Source organism: Felis catus, chromosome B2, assembly GCF_018350175.1.
Source record: "Felis catus isolate Fca126 chromosome B2, F.catus_Fca126_mat1.0, whole genome shotgun sequence".
NCBI classification, from domain to species: domain Eukaryota; kingdom Metazoa; phylum Chordata; class Mammalia; order Carnivora; family Felidae; genus Felis; species Felis catus.
Genome location: NC_058372.1, coordinates 57684115 through 57710726, shown reverse-complemented (window position 1 = coordinate 57710726; position 26612 = coordinate 57684115). Strand labels below are relative to the sequence as shown.

The 26612-nt window shown below is 34.7% G+C and overlaps 1 protein-coding gene across 2 annotated transcripts in view; it reads left to right on the top strand.

The window, feature by feature from the left end:
* Window positions 1–26612, top strand: part of LOC109499722 (protein eyes shut homolog) — an 866761-nt gene that overhangs the window by 533666 nt on the left and 306483 nt on the right. For both annotated transcript variants that reach the window (XM_045057710.1, XM_045057711.1), the window contains one exon: window positions 21179–21343. In XM_045057710.1, coding sequence (XP_044913645.1) covers window positions 21179–21343 — 165 coding nt within the window. The remainder of the gene's footprint in view (window positions 1–21178; window positions 21344–26612) is intronic.

Genomic DNA, 26612 nt, shown 5'->3' with positions numbered 1-26612 from the left:
ATTTTAGAGAATGAAACTAATGAAAGTAAAACTAATAAAATAAATACTAGAAATAGCTCTTTTAGAAAAAAAGTTATAATAGCAGAAGTTTGAAAAATAGACCAGGGAACATTTCAATAATTGCAATAGCTCTTTTAGTAAAGGCCACAATTTTACACATTATTTCAATATTTTTCCAAATGTAGTTTATGGTATCTTATAGAGAAATTTTAGGAGTATTTACACCTTCTCTCTTCACAGCCTTAAGGGTTTTAGTCAAGTAGAACAGAAGTCAGAAAACATTTTATGCAAAGGGCCAGAAAGTAAATATTTTAGGCTTTGCAGACCATACAGGCTCAGTTACAACTATTCAACTTTGCCACTGTAGCATGAAAGCAGACATTGGCAATATATAAATGAATGGGCCTGGCTGCAATAAAATGTTACTTACAAAAACAGGAAGCATTCCGATTTGACCCACTTGCCAACTCCTGATGTAGATTAATGTTAGCAATTTTATAGTCATTTTTAAACAAGACTATAAGAAACTATCTTCACAGTTAGTTGATAAAAAAGGAATATGATCATTATAACATTTTAATAATATAAGTTACAACACCAAAATTCTATCTGATGCATCTACAGATGCTTACTATTGTGAAATTTTTAATCAAAACTAACCTCATCCAAAAAGAAGAGATTTCATGTGTAGGATTTTTTTCTCCATTCCTTTTTATTCTAGGAACTCAAAAATTCTATCTCCCATTTACTGAGTGAATACTACAAAATAGGGCTTGTTCTTTATCCTTTAAAAATATTATATGGTTATTTACTTCTCACAGCCTAATGAACCAGGTAGTACTTTGCTCATTTTACAAATGAGTAAACTGAAGCTAAAAAGGCTACATAATCCTCTTTGACTATAGTGGCTATTAAGTGACGGATTTGAAATTCAAACCTCAAAGGGCTTTCAAAGCCTATGCTATAGTGCTACAGTGACTAAATGAGTGTGAAAACATTCTTAAATCTAAATTCTAATTTGTTCCCAATGAAAAAAAAAAAAGAAAGGGTTACTCTTATAAAAGTTTCTAACTTAGTATAATACTGTTTATAATAAAACTTGCATCTTGGAAAATATTTTCAAATGTACTTTGTATACTGGCTTACAGTTTGGATGTTGACTGTGAGCAACTACTCACTTTTTAATCCATCAGTAGCTACAAAGACAGTTTGTAGTTTCCGATCAACATAGCCCTAAGGAACAGACAGAATCAAAATTTACTTCATAATTACAGAACTCAAAATTCAGTTTAATTCTCATTTGCACTGTCATGTTGCCAATGCAGTATTTATCTCCTGACTAGGACAGATGATGTGAATGTAACATTCTCCCTGGGACCTCATTCATAGTAATGGTTATAACAAGAAGAATTGCTAAAAAGTGGAGAATCAGTTTGTCTGAAGACATTTAATTTTACTCTGTGTTCATTAATAGAAAATAACAAATTTCTTACTATGTAGAAAACCTTTGAATTTGAAAACAATGTGCTCCATATAAAGGAAAGAAAAAGTAGTGTGTAAAGAGCTACCAATCCCAGGGTGGATTGTCAGAAAACTTAAGTTCTGATACTGAGCTTTTACCACTTAATTGATCACTTTGGGAAAATCATTTAACCTCCTTAAGCATCAGCTTGCTCAGCCTTGAAAGAATCTGGGGGAGTCAATGGAGGGTGGGACAGCCATAAAATTCTATGACTCTGTCACTGCAAAGAAGATTACTAAAACCCACATATCTAAGCATTTGGGTAAAAATCTTCATACCATATTACAGAGCCATATAATTTGCCCTGCCCTATTCAACTTCTCCAACAGTTGGATGGAGATGTAGTTCGTTTCTAAAATTTCCTGGTGAAGTAAAGCCTAGAAGAAAAGTGAATATGAGGGACGACAGAATTAAAGCCAAGAAACCTTAATAGGCTGAAATAATAAGCCAACTCAAATCATACAGAATATATAATTGAGATAAATATCTGTCCTTACATGAAGATACTAACGGTTGAAGTGTGTGTAAGGTTTTATACTGTAACATTAGCCAGTGGCAGTATATGGCTATGAGAACTTATTTGCCATTTATAGATCTATAATAGATATCTTTGTAGTGTCTTTAACTTCCCATTCTTCTCTACTATTTTATAGGACTTCCAAGCAGATTTCAAACCTGGGTAAGCCTGGTTATCTTTTTCTCCATGTTGTCATCCAGGCCTCTGATTATTCCTTTTTTTTTATGTTTATTTTTGAGAGAGAGAGAGAGAGAGACAGAGACAGAGAGAGAGAGAAAGAGAGCACCAGTGAGGGAAGGGCAGAGAGACAGGGAGACAGAGAATCTGACAGCACAGAGCCTTATGGTGGGCTTGTTGTACCCACGAACCTTGAGATCATGACCTTAGCCAAAGTTGGACGCTTACCCAACTGAACCACCCAGGTGCCCTGAGTATTCTTTGAAAATAAAGTCATCTATTTTGGAAAATTGGTACACTGTAAATTCATGGCCAGAAAACTACATTGAACCATTTCCACAAGCTCACAAGCATTATATCTGTTTCTTTAGCCTCCATCTCCACAACGATTATTTTAAATCTTCTCCACATACTCATACTTCAGGCCTTCACTATTCTCTTCTGTCTCAGAGGATGAATTTGTGTCCTACTTTTCTGAGAAAGATTACTTCCCTCAGATGGCATCTCTCAATACTGACTTCTGGATCATCACCCTTTAGTTCTTTCTTTTCTTTATTACCGTAGAAGGAATGTCTAAGTTCTTAACTAAGGCCAATTCTTCCACCTAGGTGTTGGCTCTTGTGGTAGATATTTCTCCTATTGTGGGTGTCTATCATCTTTTTTATTACCCTTTTGATGTTTTATAAGATCTCATGTTATAAGACTTGCCTCTGAACACATGACTGAAATTTCCAAGTGCCTTGCAACTAGGCCACAAACAGGACAGAGCCTCTACAACCAGGTGCAGTTCTTGAATTCTGCTTACACTAATGAAGTGAACTGTGCTTTTTGCAACTAAAAAATCTAAAGAATGCAGATTTAATTCCTTCTCCCCTTTATAGAGACTATGCAATATCTACTGTCCTTTTTCCTCAATATCTTCCATTTATTGAGACCCTCTCAATAGTATTTAAACTACTTTAGTCTTTCCCATTTAATAAAATCCCAAGAATCCCATTACTGTGCAGCTATGGCCCTATGACTCTTCTCCCTTTTTCTAAGAAAACATTCATTTAGTGGTTCTAATTTGGTATTTCTAACTCTTACTACTCCTGCCATAACATGGGCTGAAGCAGCTTTTTATACAATTAAGTATTCTCTGTTACTTAAAGATTTTTTTAGGGCGGGGTTCTAGAATGCCACACTGCCTTGTGATGCATGCCACTTCAGCTGTCTTTGCTCAATCTTTTTTGCTATTTACTCTCCCTTCTCAGGGGTGCTTAAGTCTTTATTTTAAACTTCATTTTCTTAATCTACTCATTTTCCCCAAGAAATCTCCTCCACTCCCCTTGTTCAGGTTCAACTAGCAGTATTCCTTTACTTACAAAATGTATGTCTTCAGAATGGACCATACCTCTGAGCTTCAGGCTCATATAGTCAATAAATATAATCTAATCTTCACTTGGATGCCTCTTTAGGTAGCACAGTCGTATGTCTAAACTTGAATTCCTGATCTACACACAAACACACACACACACACACACACACACACACACACACACACACAGAATGAATCATTCACCACTGGTTATTATACATGACTCACACCATTGATCCAGTGCCTTGTATAAGAAATCTATCATCAAAGGTCAGTATACAGTAATCTAAGAGTATGTCTAAGTACTAAGTATTAAATACATGTATATTTAATATTCTACTTCATTCTTTATCCCCATTGCCTGTATTGTTGATGTGAGGTAAAGTATAAAAAAAGGAGAGAATGAGAAAGCCTTTGTATTTCCTCCATGCTTACTTTTTAAAAAAAGATTCTTGAGATTCTATGTGCACAAAATACTATTAATCACCAGGTTCATACTGTGTAGCACTTTATGATGTATTTTTATCTTTAATCCAACAGAAGTCTATATCCAGCTGTAGAAAGAAGACAAAGTGAGCCTACCAGCTAAACAGTATGTTTGCAATCTCTAGCTGTGATTTCAAAGAGGTTTCTTTGGGAGCAGTTTTCTATCCCACTAGTTTTTAATAGGAGAGGGAAAATTGGTTTACAATATGAACTTTTAAACTTTCTTATTTTCATACCAATTGCTTGCCCCACACTTGAACCCAACAATTTCCCATATATTCAAGTGTTTTTCTACTCATAGTTCTTAGCCAGAATCAAAGCAGGTTACCTGAATGAGTCTGTGCTGTCATATGGGCCACAGATAAAAAGATCAGGCAAGTAAGTGGTGGCAATTCATGGACTTTCTAATGTACTTTTCTCCACTTTTGAGCTTATTGAACTAAACTACTGAACCTTTTTAGGCTTATCTTTGGAATTGACCTTCATTTGTCCAGGTTCGTATTGCATTTGAAGCATTTCAAGCAGTGAAATAGTATGCTCATGTAGTTATTGTCATAATTCCTTACTGTTTGTAGTAATTTATTTCTTAATTTCTTAAAAATTTGTGATTATTTTCAATGCTTCAGATAACTTCCTAATTATATAATTGGTATTACATTAGTGATCTCAGAATGACTACAGTAGACTAAAAATTATTTTCGTATTTTATAGATATCTAATTCTTGAAAATGCGTTTGCAAGTTATTAAAGAAATTAAAGGAATACTAGGAGGGACCAATGAATGGGACAAAGGATTGAATGATGAAGAATAAAGGAGGGTTGAAGAAAGTGAGAGACTTAGAATAATAATTAAGTTCCAGGTAGTACTAGAATCAGGAGGAAAAAAATGCTTTGTTCCTGTGATGTATTAGTAAAAATGGGTCATAGGCTTAAAGTTGAAGAAGAAAGATGTAAAATGACAGGCTAGGCAATGTTTACAGAGGTAGCTACTGTGTATTCAAAACTGGGAAAGTATGCTGGGGCGCCTCAGCGGCTCAGTTAGTTAAGCTTCTGACTCTTGATTTCGGCTCAGGTCATGATCTCCTGGTAGGTGGGATTAAGCCCTGTGTGTGGCTCTGTGCTTGACAACAAGGAGCCTGCTTGGGATTCTCTGTCTCTCTCTGTCTCTGTCTCTCTCTCTCTCTCTCCACCCCCTCAAAAATAAATAAATTTTTAATTTTTTAAAAAGAAACTGGAAAGTATAAAACAGTTTATACTACCTATATACATAAAAGGACCAATGTAAAGGCTTTGCTGAATGCATTGGCAATAATATCTATTATGTATGTTTTAGAGATTAAGAAGAGGGCCTCTGAAGTTACAGGGACTAGGTTGACATTTCCTAGCTGTGTGACCTTGCATAAATTACTTAATCTTTCCAAGTCACTGATTCCTCATTTGTAAAGGGAATAGTGATAGGGCTGTATTGAGGATTAAAATACATTATCCATGTAAAAATCATTCTTAGCACAGTTTTCACACTATGTGAGAGCTGAAAACATGTTAGACGTTATTGCTGTTGAATAGTATGAAAGGAATGTCATAGGGTTGCTGGGGTTCAAGGGACAGGGTCTTCAAGGCTACAGGGTTAGTGAGGAGGAGAAATGGCAGGCAATGATAGAACCTCTGTGTGGACATCAGTCTTCCATAACCTTCTGAGAATCAGGCAGTATGTTTAAGAAATTCAGTTTTAGAATTAATAAGCAGCAGAGTCAGTCTTCAATGGCATATATTTCTAACTGTGCAACATTCAGAAAAGTGCTTTCCTTTTAAAGAACCTTAAAGGTCTCAGCTGTCTTCTCTTTAAACAAACAAACAGAGATAATAATAGTAATTTTGAGACCATTACCTGCACTTAGCAGTTCTCAATAAAAGCTAACCAGTATTAAAGGGTGATTTGGATTCTTCATATTCTCCCTCTCCTTCCCTCCTTACTTCTTCTCTTCCCCTCCCCCTTCCCTCTTCTATTTTCCTCTTTTTCCCCCTCAACCCTCAGGTCATTGACTGTCTAAGAGATATCAAACTATCTATACTGGTGAACTGAATATAGATGTTCATCATATTTTTCTATCTAAGCCTGTAATACAAACAAGAGGCAATATATACAGCTTATACATAGAATGATTTAAAAATTAAACTGTTGTTGGTCGTGACTACCAAAACAAATCAGTGTGACAATGTTAAAATGGACGGCACTAGCAGAAATGTTCTGGACTAGCAACGGTTTGGAAAATACTGTATTTTTCTTTAGGGAAAAAAAACTGTGAAAGAGAGATGACTGAGTTTACCTAGAACATATGTACTTTCTTGGAGACGTGATCACCATTTTTTGAAAGAATAGAAATTGGTGGTTGGCTACCAAGCTCTTGTAAAAACCAGAGGCTTTGAATTGCCTACTGTATTAAGAGATCCCCGAAAGGCTTAACTAAGTCAACTGGTTATCACTAAATTCAGTTCATCCCCATTTACAATGTACCTGTAGCCTGAGGAAAGGTTCTAATTACTAAAGCAGTAAAGCAGAAAATTAGAATGGTATCTTATTTTCTTCCTGTATTGCTTCATATGCATGTCTGTACGTGTGTGGGAGCACACACATACGTATCTTCCATCATCTGCTGGTTATTTCTACGCAGATACTTCATTTGTACCACAAAGTCATACTGGCTTCATCAACCTCCCACTGCTAACCTCCTCATCCTTCAGGGTTTCCTCCTCACCTCCATTACCCAGGTCACTCAGACTTGAAACATTGAGATCTCATTTCACTTTAACCCACAGTCTACCCATTGTCAAGTCCTGTTCCTCCTAGTTCAGAATGTATTTCCCATCTATTCCCTCCCCTCTTTTGTTATTGCTAGAATCCTTGATTTGATTCTCACTTTCACCACCTGAACTACTGTTACAGCTTTTAATCTGAATTTACAACTTTTTACTCTTCTTAATTCAAGCTCTCTGTACATTGCTGGGGAGCTTAGTATTCCTGAAGGACAATTCTAATTTTTCTGCTTCTCTGCTCATAAACATTTAATGTCCCTGGCTGCAGAATGAAGTTCAGTCTCTTTATCCTGGAGTGCCAGCCCTCTAACGATCCTCCTCTTACCCCCTCTAAGCCTATTTCCTATTACTCCCCTTCACACAGTCTGTGCTCTTGACCAAGTGAACTTTAGACTTTTCTCTGTATACTTAGCAGACTGTTCCATTATTCCCCTTTCTCACACTCTTACCTCTTTCTCATGGTATAATAAGCTCATTATTTGCTGAATGAAATAATCAATTAATTGATAATCAATTGATCAATTAATTAATAATCAATTAATTGACTAGTTTTCAGAGTAGAAACTCATTGAAATAAGGAACAACATCTACATCTTAGATCCTCACTGTGTCTTGAGCACAGTTGATTTGAAATATTTTTTAAATGAGTGTTTAAATCTCATCTCATTTAAGGGTTTTAAAGTCATTTATTGCATGATTTTTAAAAATAATGTTCATGTTAGGTCATAGCCTTGTGTTTTTGTTTACTAATAAATTATTCATCTAGCTTACAATTTTCCCATAGGATGGGAAAGATTTTTCTTCCATGACCACCATCTTTCAGTGTATTCTGCTTCCAGGAGATTGATCTAATTAAACCAGCCTATTCAGTCACCATCCAGGTTTCAAACTGTTTCTATTGTCATGGCATCATCTAGGCCACCTTTTTTTTTTTTTTTTACTGACTACCACAATCCCTCTCTTACACCGTATTTCAAATTTTGTCTGTTACACAGCGATTTTTAAATTATGCATAAATGCCTTGCCCTCTACTAACCTAGTAAATTATAATTGAAAAAAAATCACTATGGATATTTGAAATCTATGCAAAAAAAGAGATATTTTTATTTCTGAGAGGTGTATGTTAAAGACTAAAAAAGATAACTTATCTCTAATTATGTGAATTCATTTTAATCAATATTAAATTATATTACAATATTAAATTAATATTATTTCAATTTGGTAATGTTGTTTTTACAGTCCCCAAAGTAATCGTTATGATAATCATAATAATGTGATTCAAATATGCAAGAATTTTTATATCATTTTAAAAGTTATGCACAACTTTAGGTTCTTCTTTGCTTATAGTTTATTCTAAAAATAAAACACATTAAATCCATGCTGGTATTAGTACTTGATGTAGTAAATATATATGAAACATGTATTCTTCATGAAACTATAGTTTAATCACAAGCAATGGCTATTTTTAATGAACAGATTAAAACAGATTTAATGAGCAGATTAAACAGTTATATTTGATATAACTAATACTTTGTGATTGTCAGGTCAATCGCCTTGGTTTTGCCGTATGGAAAGCATTTTTTAAATTGTAATTTAAGGTATTTCTATGAATTACCAGTGTTATTATCAAATTCATCACTTTGATAATAGGAAAGGTATACTAAAATTCACCCTTTAAATGATAGCTACTTACTTTTCAACGATTTGCGATTTGCTTCCAAAGTTTTTCTAGCAAATCACTGAGTATTCTATACACACTTTTGAAAAACTTGGGAATTTAAGGTTCAATCTAAACAGTCATTATTGGAGCGCCTGGGTGGCTCAGTCGGTTGAGTGTCTGACTTCAGCTCAGGTCATGATCTCGCGGTTCATGGCTTCAAGCCCTGCATTGGGCTCTGTGCTGACAGCTCAGAGCCTGAGCCTGATTTGGATTGTGTCTGCCTCTCTCACTCTGTCTTTCCCCTGCTCGCTTGTGCTCTCTCTCTCTCTCTCTCTCTCTCTGTCTCTCTCCCTCAAAAATGGATATTAAAAGAAAAAACAAACCTAAACAGTCATTATTTATAAAACATAAAGAATAATATTATACTATATATTTAGCACAAATTATCTAAAAATTGTATGTTTCTCATATTCTTGGAGATAAAATATATAACAGATAATAGAAAATATCTTTTTTTCATGTCTAACTTGTGGTTTCTGTTTTGTTCTGTTTGTTTTTCTTTTGCTTTTATATACTTGCATGGATTTGTGAATATATGTAGTTGAGAAATACTGAGAAGAAAATGTATATGTTCTATAAATTCCTTTATAGAATTTGATTCCTTTATAGCTTTTTAAAAATAAATTAAGTTTATTTATTTATTTTGAGAGAGACTGAGACAGTGTGAGAGAGGGAGGCAGAGAGAATCCCAAGCAAGGTCCGTACTGTCAGCACAGAGCCTGATACAGGGCTCAAACCCATTAAATCATTAGATCATGACCTTAGCCAAAACCAAGAATCAGTTGCTCAACCGACTGAGCCACCCAGGCTCCCCAATTCCTTTATAGCTTTTGATTCCTCTGTGCTTTCAAGGAACTTGTAGTGTAGGTCTCTGTGCAGGTCTAATTGTGTGAGATGGTACTATTCTTAAGGTTTCGTATAATCTACTTGATAGCAAAGATGATGACTGTAAGCTTCTATTTGTAGCAGTAGGCACATGAGATATTCTGAGAAACATTCCCACTAAAACTCAATTAAAATCTTAGACAAAATAAAAAGCATTCTTTTAAATGCATAGGTGACTTTGTACGATCATTACCAGAGTTCAGAAAGTAAAGGAAACACTTAGGGCCAAAAATCAGAAAGAGATTTACAAAAAATGTGTGACAAATAGTAAAACCACAGCATTTGCTGTTTTCAGATACTAAAGATAAAGGCTTTTAAGGTTAGTATGAGACAAAAGGAAAAGAAAGATCTCTGTGTCTAAGCAAAATCAAGGGTTGAAACTGAACACTTCATAAAGTTTAGACCTTTAAGACTTCAGATTCAGTGGTAAGGTTGGGGGGGGGGGGGTAAAAAAAAAAAAAAAAAACTACCAGCAAAGAAAGACAAGAAAACCTGCTGTTTAGCCACTCTCACTACAGGCATGTAAGTAACGCCCTCCCCAAGAATCTTCTACAGCCCTGCTGACCTCAGTTCTAATTTATACTGCAAATTTGGTTGAGGAAATTCCAAAGTAGAAATTAATATAAAACTACCTCAATTTGAAAGCCTCAGTATATTTGGAAGAAGCACAAGCAAATCCACTTTTGCAAACTCAGATTCCATAAAATTGGGTCTCTATACATTCTCAGCAATAAATATTAATTTTAAAAAACTGCATAATAAAAAAAGAATATCAGCTAAAACAGACTACCTCAAGCAAAATGCTGCAGGAAAAAAAAGCAGCAGCATTACAGCCCCAAGGATTTTGGATATTAGATTCATTAAATACAGAAATAAAATTACCCTATTTAAAATGCTGAAGAAAATACAAGAGGGAATTAAATTAAGAGGTACAAACTTCCAGTTACAAAATAAATAAGTCACAGGGGTGAAACACACACAATAGGGAATATAGTCAATAATATTGTAATAACTTTGTATGGTGACAGATGGCAACTACATTTATTGTGGTGAGCATTGTGTAATGTACAGAATTGTCAAATCACTATGTTGTGCACCTGAAACTAATATAATATTATATATGCTTCAATAATAAAAATTTGGAAAAAAAGAGAGAATTAACTATAATGTCAACCTTCAGTAATAAAAAAAATAAGGGAATTTAAAAATAAGCAAGGTAACAAGAGACTATCACAAAATTCCAAACAATGAAATGAAATATATAATCACTAGCAATGAAATAGATGAATGGAATAGCATATTAGATATAGCCTAGAAAAGAATTAAGTGCTAGAAGTTAGATCTGAATATTTTAACACAGAGAGACAATGCAAAAATGCAAGAGAAGTTAGAAAATATGATGACTAGAAAGAGAAGGTGTAGCATAACTAAACATCAACAATAGAATCCAATCAAGAGAAATAATGGCCTTGAAAACTGCAGAGAGAAACTGTATGTCAATTTACAAATATTTGCACAGCTAAACTTTGGTAATATGGTCCAAACAAATATATCTTCAAGGAAAAAAAAACAAAAACAAAAAAACTGAGAGGGTTTACCAGCAAAAAATACACACAAAAGTAACTTGAAAAGGAAGTACTTCCAGAATAAGGAAAATTATTCCAGAATTAGGAAATTAAAAGGCACAGGCGCCTGAGTGGCTTAATCGGTTAAATTTCCGACTTTGACTCTGGTCATGATCTCAGGGTTAGTGAATTCGAGCCCCACTTCAGGCTCTGTGCTGACAGCTCATAGCCTGGAGCCTGCTTCCAATTCTGTATCTCCCTCTTTCTCTGCCCGTCTCCAACTCGTGTGTGCACGCACGCTCTCTCTCCCTCTCTTTCTCTCTCACAAATATAAATTAAAAAAAAAAGGAAATTAAAATGAAGAAATATTCTATATAAACCAATAATTTGAATATATTACTTGAGTTGAAACAAAACAATACATAAAAAGATACAAATTCTTTCAAATTCTCTACGATTTTTTTCAGTGAGTCAAATTGATCCTCAGCTCTCTTTGTGGTTACAGGTTATTTCTCAGCCACCTGTTGTTTTCCTCTGGACAGAGATATTCTATATGCTCTACATGAAGGAACACACAAGAATTTTGTGTCAGGCCCCTCAATTTTCATGGGAATATATTCCCCCATCCTTAAGCACTCATATAACCTACCAAAGCATCCAGATACTTTCTATTTTCTGGGTACTGTCCACCCGTGTTATCAGCAGTAGCATCAACATAGTAAATCATTGAATAGATAAAGTATTTTATGGGAAAGTAAAACAAAAAACCTCCTCATAGATTAAATTGTGATACAGTGTTGGAGAATAGTTGTAAGACTGTGGAGATATGATGTTATCTTTGCCAGGTAAAAGCAAACTATTACTAGATTTCTCTGCTTGTTAGAATAGAGATAGAGGCTTTGCTGAGATGATGCTTATATACCAAGTGCCAGAAAATTGTGTTTATTTGGTCTACTAAAGTGATCACATCTGAAATGTCAGGCAACATTGTAATCCTGCTTAATTAAGCATGTATATTGTCATTGTCAAAGACTCATCCTCAGAGACCTTCTGTACTAGGCAGTCTGAAGGCAAAAATATTATGGGCATGAGATATAAATCACCATGTCTGGAGCATCTGGGTGGCTCAGTTGGTTAAGTGTCTGACTCTTGGTTTCAGCTCAGGTCATGGTCTCACGGTTTCATGAGTTTGAACCCGGCGTCAGGCTCCATGCCAACCATGCAGAGCCTGCTTGGGATTTTCTGTCTCCCTCTCCCTCTGCCCCTCCTCCACTTGAGCTGTCTCTATCTCTCTCAAAATAAATAAATAAACTTTAAAAATAAAATAAATCACTGTACCTACCTAAACTTTTAAGTCTTACTGAAGACATTGAACTCAATGATAATTTTAGTGAGTGCTGCTTTTGTACAGCAAGAAGGATAGAAGCCAAATTAGAAAGGACTAAGGCAGTGGAAATATCTTATCATTATAAGTGTTATTTCACTAATTTTATCTGTTCTAATTCCCATGATTACTGGTGATTTTAACATTATAATTCTTCCAAAAATATATAAATAATAACATAACACCATTTACCTACCACTACCCAGTGTACGAAGCAAATCATTACCAATACATTTTAAGCCTCTTTGTAACCCAGTTTACCATTTCAGGAATAAACACTGTAGTGAATTTGTCTTTATCATCCTTATAGTATTGTTTTATTTATTTTAAATACTTTATAAAAATAATATCAACTATATTCTTTTGCAAGTTCACCCATGTTGGTAGTTTTTTTTGTTGTTGTTGTTTGTTTGGTTTTTTTGTTTTGTTTTTTTTTTTTTTTAGTGTGCTGATTTTGAAAGACAGGGAGAGGGAGAGAGGTGATGGGAAGGCACAGAGAGAGGGAGAGAGAGAGAATCCCAAGCAGGCTCTGCATTGTCAGCATGGAGCCTGAAGCAGGGCTCGAACTCAGGAACTGTAAGATCATGACTTGAGCCGAAACCAAGAATTGGACATTTAAATGACTGAGTCACCCAAGTACCCCCAGCCATGTTGGTAGTGTAGGAGTAACACATTTCACTGTTGTATAGTATTCATTTATATGCCCCTGTCACAATTTATACTCTCAACATTCTATTGATGAAAATTTGGACTTTCTTTGTGTTCATTTATTTTATAAGTTATACCCTTCCAAATATTCTCATGTATGCCTCCTTCAGTAAATATACAAGAGATTCTTAAAATCTTGAAGAGCAATTGACTGCTGATTTATGCACTTCTTAATTAGTACCAGACATTGCCAAATAGTTTTCCGATATGTTTGCGCCAAATTTTACTTGCCCCAGTAATATGTAACAGTTCCAGTGACTCTAACACATCTTCCCCAACACTTGAAATTATGATACTTTTTAATTTTTGCCATCTGAAGACTGTAAAAATGTTTCCAATAGTAATTGAAATTTGTATTTTCCTGAGTACTAATGAAGTGGATCATTTTTAAATGTGTTTGGTTTTTATATCATTTGCCAAAATTTCTATTTTTTGTAATTTCTCTAATGCTCTGGATTCTCAGTTCCCATGATCATCAATGACTTACTGATTATGATTTTTCTTCCAATGTATCATGGCTGTGGGAACAAATATGGTAATCATAAAAATGTCAGTATTCTAATCCATATTACAGTTATGTTTTTAAATTAATAAATTAGCATCCTGATGTCTGTCATATGGTCATATTTAAATAGCATTAATTGTATTCTCAGGCCTGATTGCCCCATCCCTGATAAGAGCAAGTAGAGGGGTGGGTCATGGGGACTGGCAGCTTAATTGTAGCTTTACCTGTGAAGTCCTGAGTATCTTGCCTTAGGTTAATGATTTTCAAACATATTTAACAAACTATTACTCATAATCTTCTATAGAACAGTAAAACCACTCTAATTGAAGCACCACAGGAGCCCAGACTCTGGCTCACCTGCTCTGCCATCAGAAACTGGGCAAGGTTAATCTGGGGGTGGAGGGAGAAAAAATACACATTAGAGATTTAAAAAAAAAAAAGGACATAACCACAAAGTATACATTATTTTTTTTATCATAGTGTTTATATAAATCAATGGCAATGTGTTGAGTAGGTCGGTGAAAGATATGATTTTTTTGAAAAAAAAAATCACTAAAATGATTCAAGAGGCAAAGACCTATAAGCAAAGAAGGCAGTGAAACTGAACAATGAATGTTCAAAATTCAGAGTAGGATAGTGTGGATAGTAACATTGGGGTATTTTGAGAATTATGTAGTCTTGTAAGGTAAGTGAAAAATGATCTTGTGTGTCAAACAAAAATGTTGCTTATGGTTCTAGCAATGGGAAACTATTTCAGTCTTTTTAAACAGGAAAATAATACAGTTGACCCTTAAGCGACACAGACTTGAACTGCATGGGTCCACTCATATGTAGATTTTTTACAGTACAGTTCTGTACATGTATTTTCTCTTCCTTATGATTTTCTTAATAACATCTTTCTTTCTGTAGCTTACTTCATTGTAAGAATTTAGACTATAGTACATATAACATACAAATTATGTGTTAATCAACTATTAATGTTATCAGTAAGGCTTCCAACCAACAGTATGGTATTAGTTAAGGTTGGGGGGAGTCAGAAGTTATACTCAGATTTTTTACTGTGCAGGGCAGGCAGGGGGGTGGTGGCCACCCCTAATACCCGAGTTGTTCAATGGTCAAGTGTATATAAATCTTTAAGACTTTGGAGTTTCTCACAAATCATGTGTATAGTATGTAAGTCTATTTCATGGGTCTTGGAACTTAATTTTATAACTTTGGAATAATGTACATGATTATACCTTTTGTATTTTTGAATATTATTTGCTGGATTTATTATATTTTAGTGATGAATACTTTAGGAAGACAGATCTATGGACTAACTAGTGATATTCCTTTTAATCACAGAATTTAACAAAATTAGAATTATAAAAGAAGCAATTATTATTTTTAAGTAAAAACAAGATATTTATTAATAATTGCATTGCATTAGTCTCATCTTCATTTCATAAACTTAGCCATAGGATTTATATGATGTTCTTTCTGGGGAACATAGTAAAAGATTCAACAAAAGCATTAAAATAGTATTTTTAATTTCTACTGAGTAAACCAAGTCTATTTCTCTTACAAAGAAAGAATAACAGACAATATTATGTTTCTTTTAGTACCAGGAATTATAATAAAGTTGTATATGGATAATTTGTGACTTATTGCACTTGTAGCTTTCTTTACATGTTAATATGTCAGTGTCTGGGGTTCCATCCTAGAAGACTTTGATACAAGGCTAAGGGGATTATAACTTATACTATGGACAAAGGTGTTCCATTTCTATTTAGAATGAATAACATTGCACTGCTCAGTTGCATTGTGTTCAGGGTAAAGATTTCAATCTCTTCTGTGTTTTCTTTATCATAAAGAATTCCATGGTGCTCCCATGAATAACATTTCAGTGTATTGTTGCTATTAATTGACTGTGGTCCTGAATCATACTATAGAAATATATTTGGTAAAAACTATTAAATTCATCACATTTTTAACATAAGGCCCTTCAAACTCGGTACTCTGGTTTCTCTCCTTTGACAATTTGAATTTTATTTTTTTAAATATTATATAATTTAGGGATTTAAAAGATCCTCCTTCTTGGTTAATTTATTGGTTTTTCCCATGAGTCAGAACTGATTTTAAATTTTGTTAACCATATAAAAGTTAATATAATTAGATAGATCAGCCCATATGATCTTTTAAGACATTTAAACATAACAGATGTCTGTGTTGTGATGAGAAGTCACCAATTAACTACTGTGTGGCATATTTTGTAAGATGTTTAATACATATTTCTGTATAAAGATGCTGTGTGTTTTTTCATTTATAATTGGAAGAAAAATAAATTTGGAGTATGTTCAAATAGCATTGCCTGAAGAGGCTTTTGGAAGCAGCAGGAAAACACTCTACCTAACCCCAATTAGTCTTGTTTTCCACATTCAGGGCAGTTCTGTTTTCAAACATAGCCACTAAACATGATGATAATGGAAATTAATATGGTTAGAAAGCAATTCAATAGCAAATGTTTATTGTTCATAATTGTTGTTTCCTATCGTAAGTTTCGTAAAATCTGTCAGCTCTAAAAAACAAACAAACAAAAAACAAAAAAAACATTCAAGGAGTGTGTGAGCTGGGGGAAAAAGCAGGTGTGCCTGAATTATACAATAGATATGCTCTTGCAAAGTAATATGGAAGTCATTTTTTTTTAACAAATTGAATTTTTTTCTTCTGTTGATGAGTTCACTATTTCTCAGAATAAGGAAACCTGATTATGGATCCAAATAATTTAATTCATATATGAACCCATATATAAAAGACTGTTTTTCTTACAGAAATTTTTTTTGTGGATTTATCAATAATGTGAAAAGGCTAACCACAAAATAAATGTTAAAGCCCCATCTCTATAGTCTTTCCTTATCCCATTTTGATTATAATTTTTTTGTTTCTTTTTTTTCTAAACTACCACAAATGATCATTTTCACTATATTTGTATTTGTCTAATGTCTGTATTTGTCTAAGAATTTACCTATACTGTGCAAAACTGGTAATGCCATAGGGTGATGCAAAGATGAATCAAACACAAATCTTTCAGATCTGAGAATGAATCATATGGAAGGGTTGATGGGGCAGGTTTTGTTAGAATTTTCCTTTTATGTAATTTTAACATTTCAAATTAGGCTCAGTGCTTCTTAGTGGCAGCAAACGTCAGGAAAAAAGGTCAAGGGACCCAAGAAAAAATTTACCACATCAGAAGAATAAATTCTACCAACTTTTAGCTTGGGATTGTCTTCCATGAAGCTAGAATCTAAGCTTCATGAGGATTAAGTCTTTATCTGTTTTTCTCACTACTATATTCCTTGACTGGTACCTGCCATGTAGTAGTCAGTCAATAAATATTTGTTGAATTAATGAACACATCAGTGACTCCAAGTAGGACAGATAAAAGTAATATAAAGAAATAGTGTCTAAAACCATATCATGGTATAACTAACAGACATGCAACATCTAAATAGTTGCCAAATTATATGCTAAATATTTTATTAATTTAAAACCCAAGTACATTTCTTTGTAATCTTAACCATTTTTTCTGCCCTGGCTGCATCCAGATTTCTCATTTATACTTCTTCCAGTATAGAGCTAGCTACATTGTAGTTTAACTTGATTAGCATCTATTTTTCTCCTTGTAATATATATATTAAAAAGTGATGCGTGTGCAGTTCAGTATCTGACACACATTGTGTTCCATCTGGTGAAACTCATACTGTGTTTTCTAATCACAAGCAAATTCCTCTCTTAATTCATCTATCCCCCAATGTCTTCTTAGAATTCATTTATTTAGACTATTCTGTTTCTGCTAATTAAAGTTAATTTACCTCCCTCATCCAAAGTAACAGATTTGCTATTTTACCAATTGTACCCAACATTTATGACAACTGTAACTGGAAGTAAAAAAACAAAGCATGTACCAAAACATTTGTAGATACAATATGAATGGAGTTCAAATTTGGGGGAGTATTCAAGGTGAGACTTGATAGAAAGGAAGCTTTATATAGCTAGGATTTGGGGGAAGGGAATTCCAGACAGAACAGTGTGAACACAAGCAGAACCACAGAAGAAAGTGTAATTCAAGCTTACCAGTAGATCTGTGTGTGTGGAAGCACTGAAAAATAAGACCATGGAAGGCTTGGTGTACTCCATAAGCAGATTAATTATTCTGTAGTTAGGGAAGGATTTTAACCAAATTTCTGAGGTGATTACCCCTGAGTAAAGTTGACGTGATAGCAATGACAGCTAATAGAAACTATAGGCAGGGAGGCCAGTTAGAAAGAAGCTATTGCCAACAGTTAAGTTGAAGCATAATGAGAATTAAATAAGGCCAGTGGTAGCAGAAGGAAAGTTGCTAGATTTGATCTAAGAAAGAGGTGACGGGAGCCACCAATGGTTTGAGAAGAGATGGGTGGATAATGATGCTGAATTTCTAAGCCTGGGAGTGTAAGTGCTGGGAATAAGAAAATGGAGGAGGATCAGGTTTAGATAAAGCACAGACAAACCAGTTGACCCAGGACAGAGCCTTGGAAACTATGTGCATTGTGGAATAGTTTGAAAGAACAGTCTGCAAAGAAGCTGTTGTTCAGGTGAGGAGATGGTCAAAGTGCAGTATAGTGTCATGAGCAACAAGGAGAATGTTTTAATACAAATAAGTGTTAAGTATTACAGAGTTTTCTAGGCATCTGAGAACTAATGCAGGATTTGCTAAGTAGGCCTAAAAACAGATCCGTTTGAAAAAAGATCTAGTAAAATCTAGAGCCAAGGAAATTAATTTTGAGAAATTAAAGATTGTGTGCAAAAAGCCAAGAAATGCTAAAAAATATGTGATATTAAATATGTAAGTTACCATATATCTTAAATCAAGTAGTTGCTAATACATACATTATATTTATATCTGACAAAACAAAGTTATGAACATAACAGGACATTAAAAATAAACTCTTTCACATGCACCAAGATATAGTGCTGTAAACAAAATGAGATGCCATATCCAAAAACAAGATCTAACTGGGAAGAGTTCTTGATATAACAAGCATTTGAAGAAAAAAAGAGGATTTTAGAGACACGACTTTGAGGAAATGTTTTTGTAGAAAGCTATCTTGTCCTCACCTCACATTCTCCCACCCATCACATCTGACAGTGTTTGGGGGGAGCTAAAACCAAATCACTTGGAAAGGAAGACCATGGACCAACAGAGTCATATATTTATACCTGAGAAAGAAAGCCAAAGCAGCCTTCGGGAGTATATGTGCGTGCGTGCGTACATGGGAGCGCGTAAAGACTGAAAACTAACAATACCCTCACAGACAGTAGAGCAGGGAATGTAGAAGTATTTCCCAGGGACTAGATACAGACCCCTCAGGAAAGAAATTTGGTCTAGGGTCATTTTTAGGTTCTACCCAAGTAGTAGTTTTTTCTAGTCAAGTGACCTACACAGCCTTAACATTCCCCTCAGTTTGACTAAACTTTAGACAGTCTTCTTCCTGACTCTAGGCCCATTCTGTGATTAAGATAGGAAGAAGCTTATATTTTTTAGGGGGTTAAGGCCAATTAGCAAACAGTAGTTTGTGATTCCCCCACCTCAGCTCCCAAAAGCTCTACCACTCTTTGTTTCAGAGGAATTAAGGAAAGACTGAATTCTGACCCCTCTCCTTTATTGCAGTAGTCTTGAATAAAGTCTTTGCCTGATTAACTTTATCTAGTGCAACTTTTACTTTGACACAGGTAAGTGGCTGTCTACCGAGGAGTCTGTGCTAAAGTGAAAAATCAATATGGGACCAAGTTAGAAGTGACAAGCCAAAGGCAGGTCATGGCACAAGTCCTAGGAATTGTAGTTGGCAAAGGATTTCTAAAGAATTCACACATGCTCATGAGTCATAGGGTTCCCAGATTTAAGAACTAAAAATGTGACACATGGAGTTAAATTTGAATTTCAAATACAAATAATTCTTCTAGTATATTTTGTGAAATCTTTCATACATACTTACACTAAAACATTATTTGTTGTTTATCTGAAAATGAAACTGGACTGAGCATGTTGTATTTTATGACATTTCTACCGCAAGAGAAACCGTCAGTTTTAAACATCTGCTATTCCTAGAGAGTGAGAGCTTGCTTATAACAGCATCAATCACCAGCTCTTACAGCTCTCTTTTACTGTGTACTTGTCTCTCCTTTCCACTCCACCTACCCTCCTCCACATTCAAAGCGGAAAGGGTCAGAAACAGCAGCTAGCATGAACGGGAGGTGGTAAGACAAAAAGAACAGAAATCAGCTTCCTTCTGCCCCTCAAGGCGGATAGCAGTGTCAGGTCCCTCCAGGTCTTGGCTGGTGGAAGAGGGTAGGGGATATCCTATCTCTGAAGGAAGATTTGAGTGTTGATAATAAAGTTTCATTTCCACATTCTGTGTATTAATACCTGTTCAAAGTACCAAGTCTATAGATCTACGTTGCTAGTCTATTGGTACATGACAATAAAATAAGTACTTTTCAAATTTTATGTGCTTCAATATTTTGAGATCGATCATTTAAAAGATTAATAACTTGGGGCATCTGACTCAGTCGGTTAAGCAGCCAACTCTTGATTTCTGCTCAGATCATGATCTCACAATTCATGAGTTTGAACCCCCTGTCGGGCTCTGCGCTGACAGTGCAGAACCTGCTTGGGATTCTCTATCACCCTCTCCCTCTGCCCCTCCCCCACTTGCACTCTCTCTTTCTCTCCTAAAATAAGTAAAATAAACTTATTTTTTTAAATAAAAGAGTAATAATTCTAAAAGGATAACTCTAAAAAATTAACTTTGCATATTGTAGTAATACCACTTATAAAATATCTAAGTATTATTGGAAAGCACTAAATATTAATGAATATTAATAAAACTTTTCTGTGTGATAATTTATTTTCTTTTTAAATCTATATTTCTTATCAATATCTACACCAAACATGAGGCTCAAACTCACAACCCCAAGATAAAGAGTCATATGCTCTTCTAGCTGAGCCAGGCAGGCACCCCACTATATGGTTTGATAGAGAGATTTTCTATCTTTATATAAAAATGCACCTATAGATTTTCTAATCTTTTGTGTCACAGATTTTTTTCAATACTTTCCTATTGAGGTGTAATTACACCAAATAAAGTTCATTGATTTAAGTATATAATGTGATTTATAGACATTCATATCAGAATATTTTAAGAATCTAATGAATACTATTATTTCACATGTGTGAAAACACAGATTTTGTTTCATACAATTTCAGGGTGTTTATTTACCTTTAAAGCCCATCCATCAATGACAAAATTTTTGCTCTAGGTCTTTTCCTCTGGACTGGTGGTTGATTATTTGAGACAATGACTTCACAAATCTATTATACTTATGTATCAGAATTTCTTAATATTGAGTCTAATGTTTGTAAATATAAACTTTATCTTTTTATATGAATGCTAACTATAAATGCTATGTTCTTATCTACAGGATTAGCAGAATGTAATGACCTTTTTTTTTTCTTTCAGGTGCAGGTTTACTTTTTCCATCTTTCAGTGGGAATTCCTATCTAGAATTACCTTTTTTTATAACCCTGGATGAGTTCACATGTGTTCCAGGGAAAGAACATAAGAGAACTGTTACCATCTACTTGACTATAAAAACAAACACTTTGAATGGAACTATTCTCTACAGTGAGTATTAAATGTTTGACTTCCTATATGTCAGTTCTCTTTCTCAAATGTTAACCTATTGAAGCAATGAATTATTCATTTAAATATTGTAGGAAAACTTTTCTAGCTTAGTGCATGAAGCATTACCAAAAGAAAATCTTAGTTCTTTCTAGTTTTCTTAAGAAGTTTCTTTAATTTATGAGTTTTTCAATGGAACATGACTTACAAACAGGCTCTGAACCAGCAAGGAAGAATATAGCAAGCATATGAATTTGATGGCATATGGCTATAGCAGTAAAACATAAATGCTTCAAATGTTTCAGAGCATATTTTTATAATATAAATCACTAAATATGAATTGAATTCAATACTTAGTAATTTGTAAAATGGCATTACAAAGCTGAGGTTCATTCGATAATTGGGAAAATTTCCTATCACACTTTTAGTGTTATCTTAGCTGGTTAGAAAAATAGTATAGTATTAACAGTATTTATTTAAGGAAATGCATCTATATCAAGGTTTCCCTAATTATGCAATGTGCTCACAGGGATTTCTATAACCAGAATTTACAGATTTCTTTCTTCTATGGCTGAACATCACTAAAGTATATTCCGTGCAGTATTCCAAATGTGATAATGTTTTTTTTTCTTTTTTTCTTTTGAAATGAATATACAATAGTTTTAACAATTCCCTATATTGGAGGTATAATGTCTTCAGTGCTTAGATAGATTATCCATTCTAGGGAAAGTCATTATTTCTAAAAATATTTTCTACTCTACTTTTTTTTTTTAATTTTTTTTTCAACATTTATTTATTTTTGGGACAGAGAGAGACAGAGCATGAACGGGGGAGGGGCAGAGAGAGAGGGAGACACAGAATCGGAAACAGGCTCCAGGCTCTGAGCCATCAGCCCAGAGCCTGACGCGGGGCTGGAACTCACAGACCGCGAGATCGTGACCTGGCTGAAGTCGGACGCTTAACCGACTGCGCCACCCAGGCGCCCTTTTCTACTCTACTTTGAAATATTTTGCAAACTTGAGTCATCATTTTGTACTTTCCAAAAAAATTAAACCTTTTTATTAATGGCTATGAGTAAAATGCTTAAAAGAAGCATTTATTGGAAAACGGGGTGAAATTAGAAATTTTGAATATTAAAACTGAAAATTTGGGGCACCTGGGTAGCTCAGTTGGTTGAGTGTTCAACTCTTCATTTTGGCTCAGGTCATGATCCCAGGGTCATGAGATCAAGCCCTTGTATCAGGCTCCATGCTGAGCATGGAACATGCTTGAGATTCTCTCTCTCCCTCCTGCTGCCCATATCTCCTGCTTGCATCATCTATCTATCTATCTATCTATCTATCTATCTATATTAAATTATTATATATTAAAAATTATATACATTAAAAATCAATTTAAAAATTTTTTTAATGTTTATTTATTTTTGAGAGAGAGAGAGAGAGAGAGAGAAACAGAGCCTGAGTTGGGGAGGGGCAGAGAGAGGGGGAGACACAGAATCCCAAGCAGACTCCAGACTTCGAGCTATCAATGCAGAGCCCAACACAGGGCTCGAACTCATGAACTGTGAGACCATGACCTGAGCTGAAGTCAGGCACCCAACCAACTGAGCCACCCAGGCGCACCTACACTAAAAACAAATTTTAAACTGAAAACTTGTTATATTTTAGAAAGAAACTAATGTCAGAACTAGACAAACATTATGTATTTCCCAGGAGTGTAAGCACCCATGTTAAAATGATGGCTTTAGAATGAATTATTTCTAAATCTGATTTATTTATATTGAGAGAGAGAGAGAGAGAAGAAAAAAAAGGAAAAGAAAAATTTGTTTTATGTATAAAACCTAAGTTGTGGTAGACAACCATGAAATTTGGAGGTAATAGTATATTGCAGGGGAAAGGAAACAAAACAAAACACAGAACAAAAGACCCAAACATAATAATTTAAAGACACAAAGCAAAGTGATTTTCTGGCTCTGCAATTTTTTTAAGTTATATAGAGTAAGACGGTGTTTTCTTGTAGAGAGTGTGTCTTTACCAACTAAAAACAGCTCATTGCCAAAGAAGCAGCCAGCCCCTGGGAAGTCTCCTCTGGGCTCATGCTCCTGGCTCATATCTATGCTTGTGCTCAATGTGCTCTTTTTAAAAGCCATAAAAATACATGCCAAGCATATATACACCCTGCCCAAGTTGGTACTTTAATTTAAACCAATAAACTGAAGCGGATGTTAGTGCCATAAGATTATTCTTGCTTTTTATATCCAGTGACCTCCAAAAAAAAAAAAAAATCAAACTAGAAATTATTAAAAAAAAAAAAAAAAAACATCATGCCTTTGTAATGATTATCAATTTCTGTCTTTGTCTTACGTAATTGTTGTCCCAGAACTGGATACATCAAAGCTATTTACTCAAGGGAGTTTCATAGCCTGTGAATGGAGAAAATATTTTTGTCTAGAAAGCATTCTTTTGTTCATCTGTAGAGTGGTAATTTAATCTTACACTGTTGGGAATACCTCAGCAGAATGTTTCATGGGATTTTTGCTTTCAGCCGTCTTCGAATTTATCAACCTCATAAAAGCCTCACAACAGATGAACATGAAGATTTTTGTGATTCAGTTAAACATCCGTAGTTTAAAAGGTGTCCCTTAACTTGACTTAAGGGCTAATTTTCTTTCCTTTGAAGTCCGTATATTACATGTAGGAGCAATTAAGAATAGTGAGGAAATTAGAACAGATGTTTCACTTTAGAGACTAGGAGTTGATTTTTGTCTTTTTTGTTTTGTTTTGTTTGTTTTTTAGTTTTGTCATTTTCATTCCTGGACATTTCAGTAAAAACTCAAATCATTCTACAAACATTTATTGAATACTTGTGTTTTATATCACCCAATTTTAAAGGGAGAAGGATAGAGAAATATCAGGTTGATAAGCCAGTGTCGGCTTTGAATTATATTCCTAGTTCAAAAGTGTAGATTTATCTTTTCTCAGTTTGCCTCACCAACTAATTGATGTTGAAAAGGAACAAAAGGAAGATAAAACTGGAATCCTTATGGGGTTACAGTAAAAATCCTTAGAAAGGATAGTTTAAAAAAGAACTCTCTGTGGGAGAGAGACAGCTCTGAGAACAGCAGTCAAGATGAAAAGAAAGCTTTTTGAATCTGCCACTGAACCAATTCAGAATTCTGGAACCCCGTCAAAGGAGCTACTAATAGGTCACGGGAGAAGGGATGAGACCACACAAAACTCTTTAGGTGCACTTTCAGAAAATGAGCTCTATTTGGCCAGCGGTATCAATCAGGAGGTTTCGTCATGAGATGTATTACTATGCAGTTGAATCCCATTCTGTGCTACTTCTTTGAAAAGAAATAAGCATGCCCTTTGGAAGTATGTGATCTTTGAGAAGTAGGAGCAGACATCTGACCAAGTTGCAGGAGGCAAATTACAGGAGCAACTCCAGTGAGAGAACAAGATTCAGAAGCAATCTTTGTATTACTTAATATTTGTATTTGAGAAAGAAAGTATAAGAAGGGCTAGTCTTAGGTATTTATTCCAGGTAGAAATTGACCGAACAAGTAGGATCATTGGATCCTCCTTTTTCGTGCATTTGGGGAGGGCTAGAAGAGGAGATTTCTGAGATTGCTGAGGAAAACACATGAAATCTAAAGTATCATAACATCTGCTTTTCTCTATAAAATGATTCCCAGTAGGATACACAATATCTTCATTAGATACTTATTACGCCAAGGCCAGTGAAATCCCACAGTAGTTCCTGACAGCATTTAATAAATATCTTCTTATCTTCTTTTCTTAGAGAAAAAAGTGTGCTCAGTTTTAATCAATTTTACAATGTGCACTGTAAAATTCTTTGAATATCTTTGTCCCTCCTTGATAGCTCCCAGTGGAGCTTGCTCCAGACGGCTAGGGGAGGGAGTGGAGTGGAAAGCATGGTTGGATGAATTCATACATTGCCACTTACAAGATACACAAAGATTGCTTTTCATCTTATTTTTTATGACAGGAAAGTCAAATTCAACAAATTTTAACTGAGTGCCAAGAAAGCACATCACACTCTTCTAGGCACTGTGACCTGTACAAAGAGAGATAAGAAATAACCTGTACCCTTTTCTCACCGTTTAGCTGACTGTGATAAGACTTAATTATAATAGGAGTAGAAATTAAGAACAAGGGCTGAGTAAAGAGATTCCTTACACTAGTAATCTGTGTTTATGTCTCTTCACCTAAATAGGGAACACTTAGTAATCTGGAATTATGTTTTACATCTCTCTTCCACCCACCTCCTCAGTACTTCACCAGTGCCTTGTGTAGAGTAAGGTTTTTAAGAATTGTTCGTCAAGTTCTGTTGATGAGTTACTCAGCTGTGATTGTTGTGATGAAAAATGAGTAGGTATTGAAACTATACTTTAAGAAACCATTCTGTTAGTAAGCAAGTTTAAAAAAAACGGTGCGGATTTCAAGGGTTTACTCAAAATTTAGCTTAAATCAAAGATAATTTTATCCTGGGTCTATTTAACGACCAGGAGCATAACAGAGGTTGGCAGTTTTTTCTGTAATGGCCAAAGAGTAAGTATTTCACGGGCCACACACTCTGTGTTACAACAGTTCAACTCTGCCAGGGTAGCATGAAAGCAGCCATAGACAGTATGGGACTGTGAATGAATACAGCTGTGTTGCAAAAAATCTTTTACTTGCAGAACCAAACAGTGGAAGAATTTGATCTGTGGGCTATAGTTCGCCAACCCTTGACCGAGAATGATGTGATTTGTTAGACGTCTCTTGAAAGAGAACATTGTGTTAAGAAAAATTAAACTCTATTTCTGTCATTGAAGTTTATGAAGACATAAATCAGTGAGAGATACACAGTATTTCTATGTAATTCTATGTAATTATATCAAGAAATGGACCCGTGAGGAACAAACTTGCTTCTAACAGACAGAAGTAGCAGCAAAAACAAACAAATGAGCCCATTCAAGGATTGGAATTGGTGCCATGCCCACCTCAAGAACAGTAAAATCCAGTGATTAAGAAAATTACCATGGAGCTGGACTATCTGGCTCTGCCCTCTGGGCAAATTACTTAACATCTCTGTGCCTCAGTATCTGTAAAATGGAATCGTATCATTTGTAATAATACCAAAGACATGAAAATTTCGTTGTAAGGATGGGGAGAGTTAACACATTTAATATGCTTAAAATTGTGTTTGGTGTATAGCAACATGAAGTCAATGCTAAATATCTTCTTCAGCTAATGTTCTAATCCTT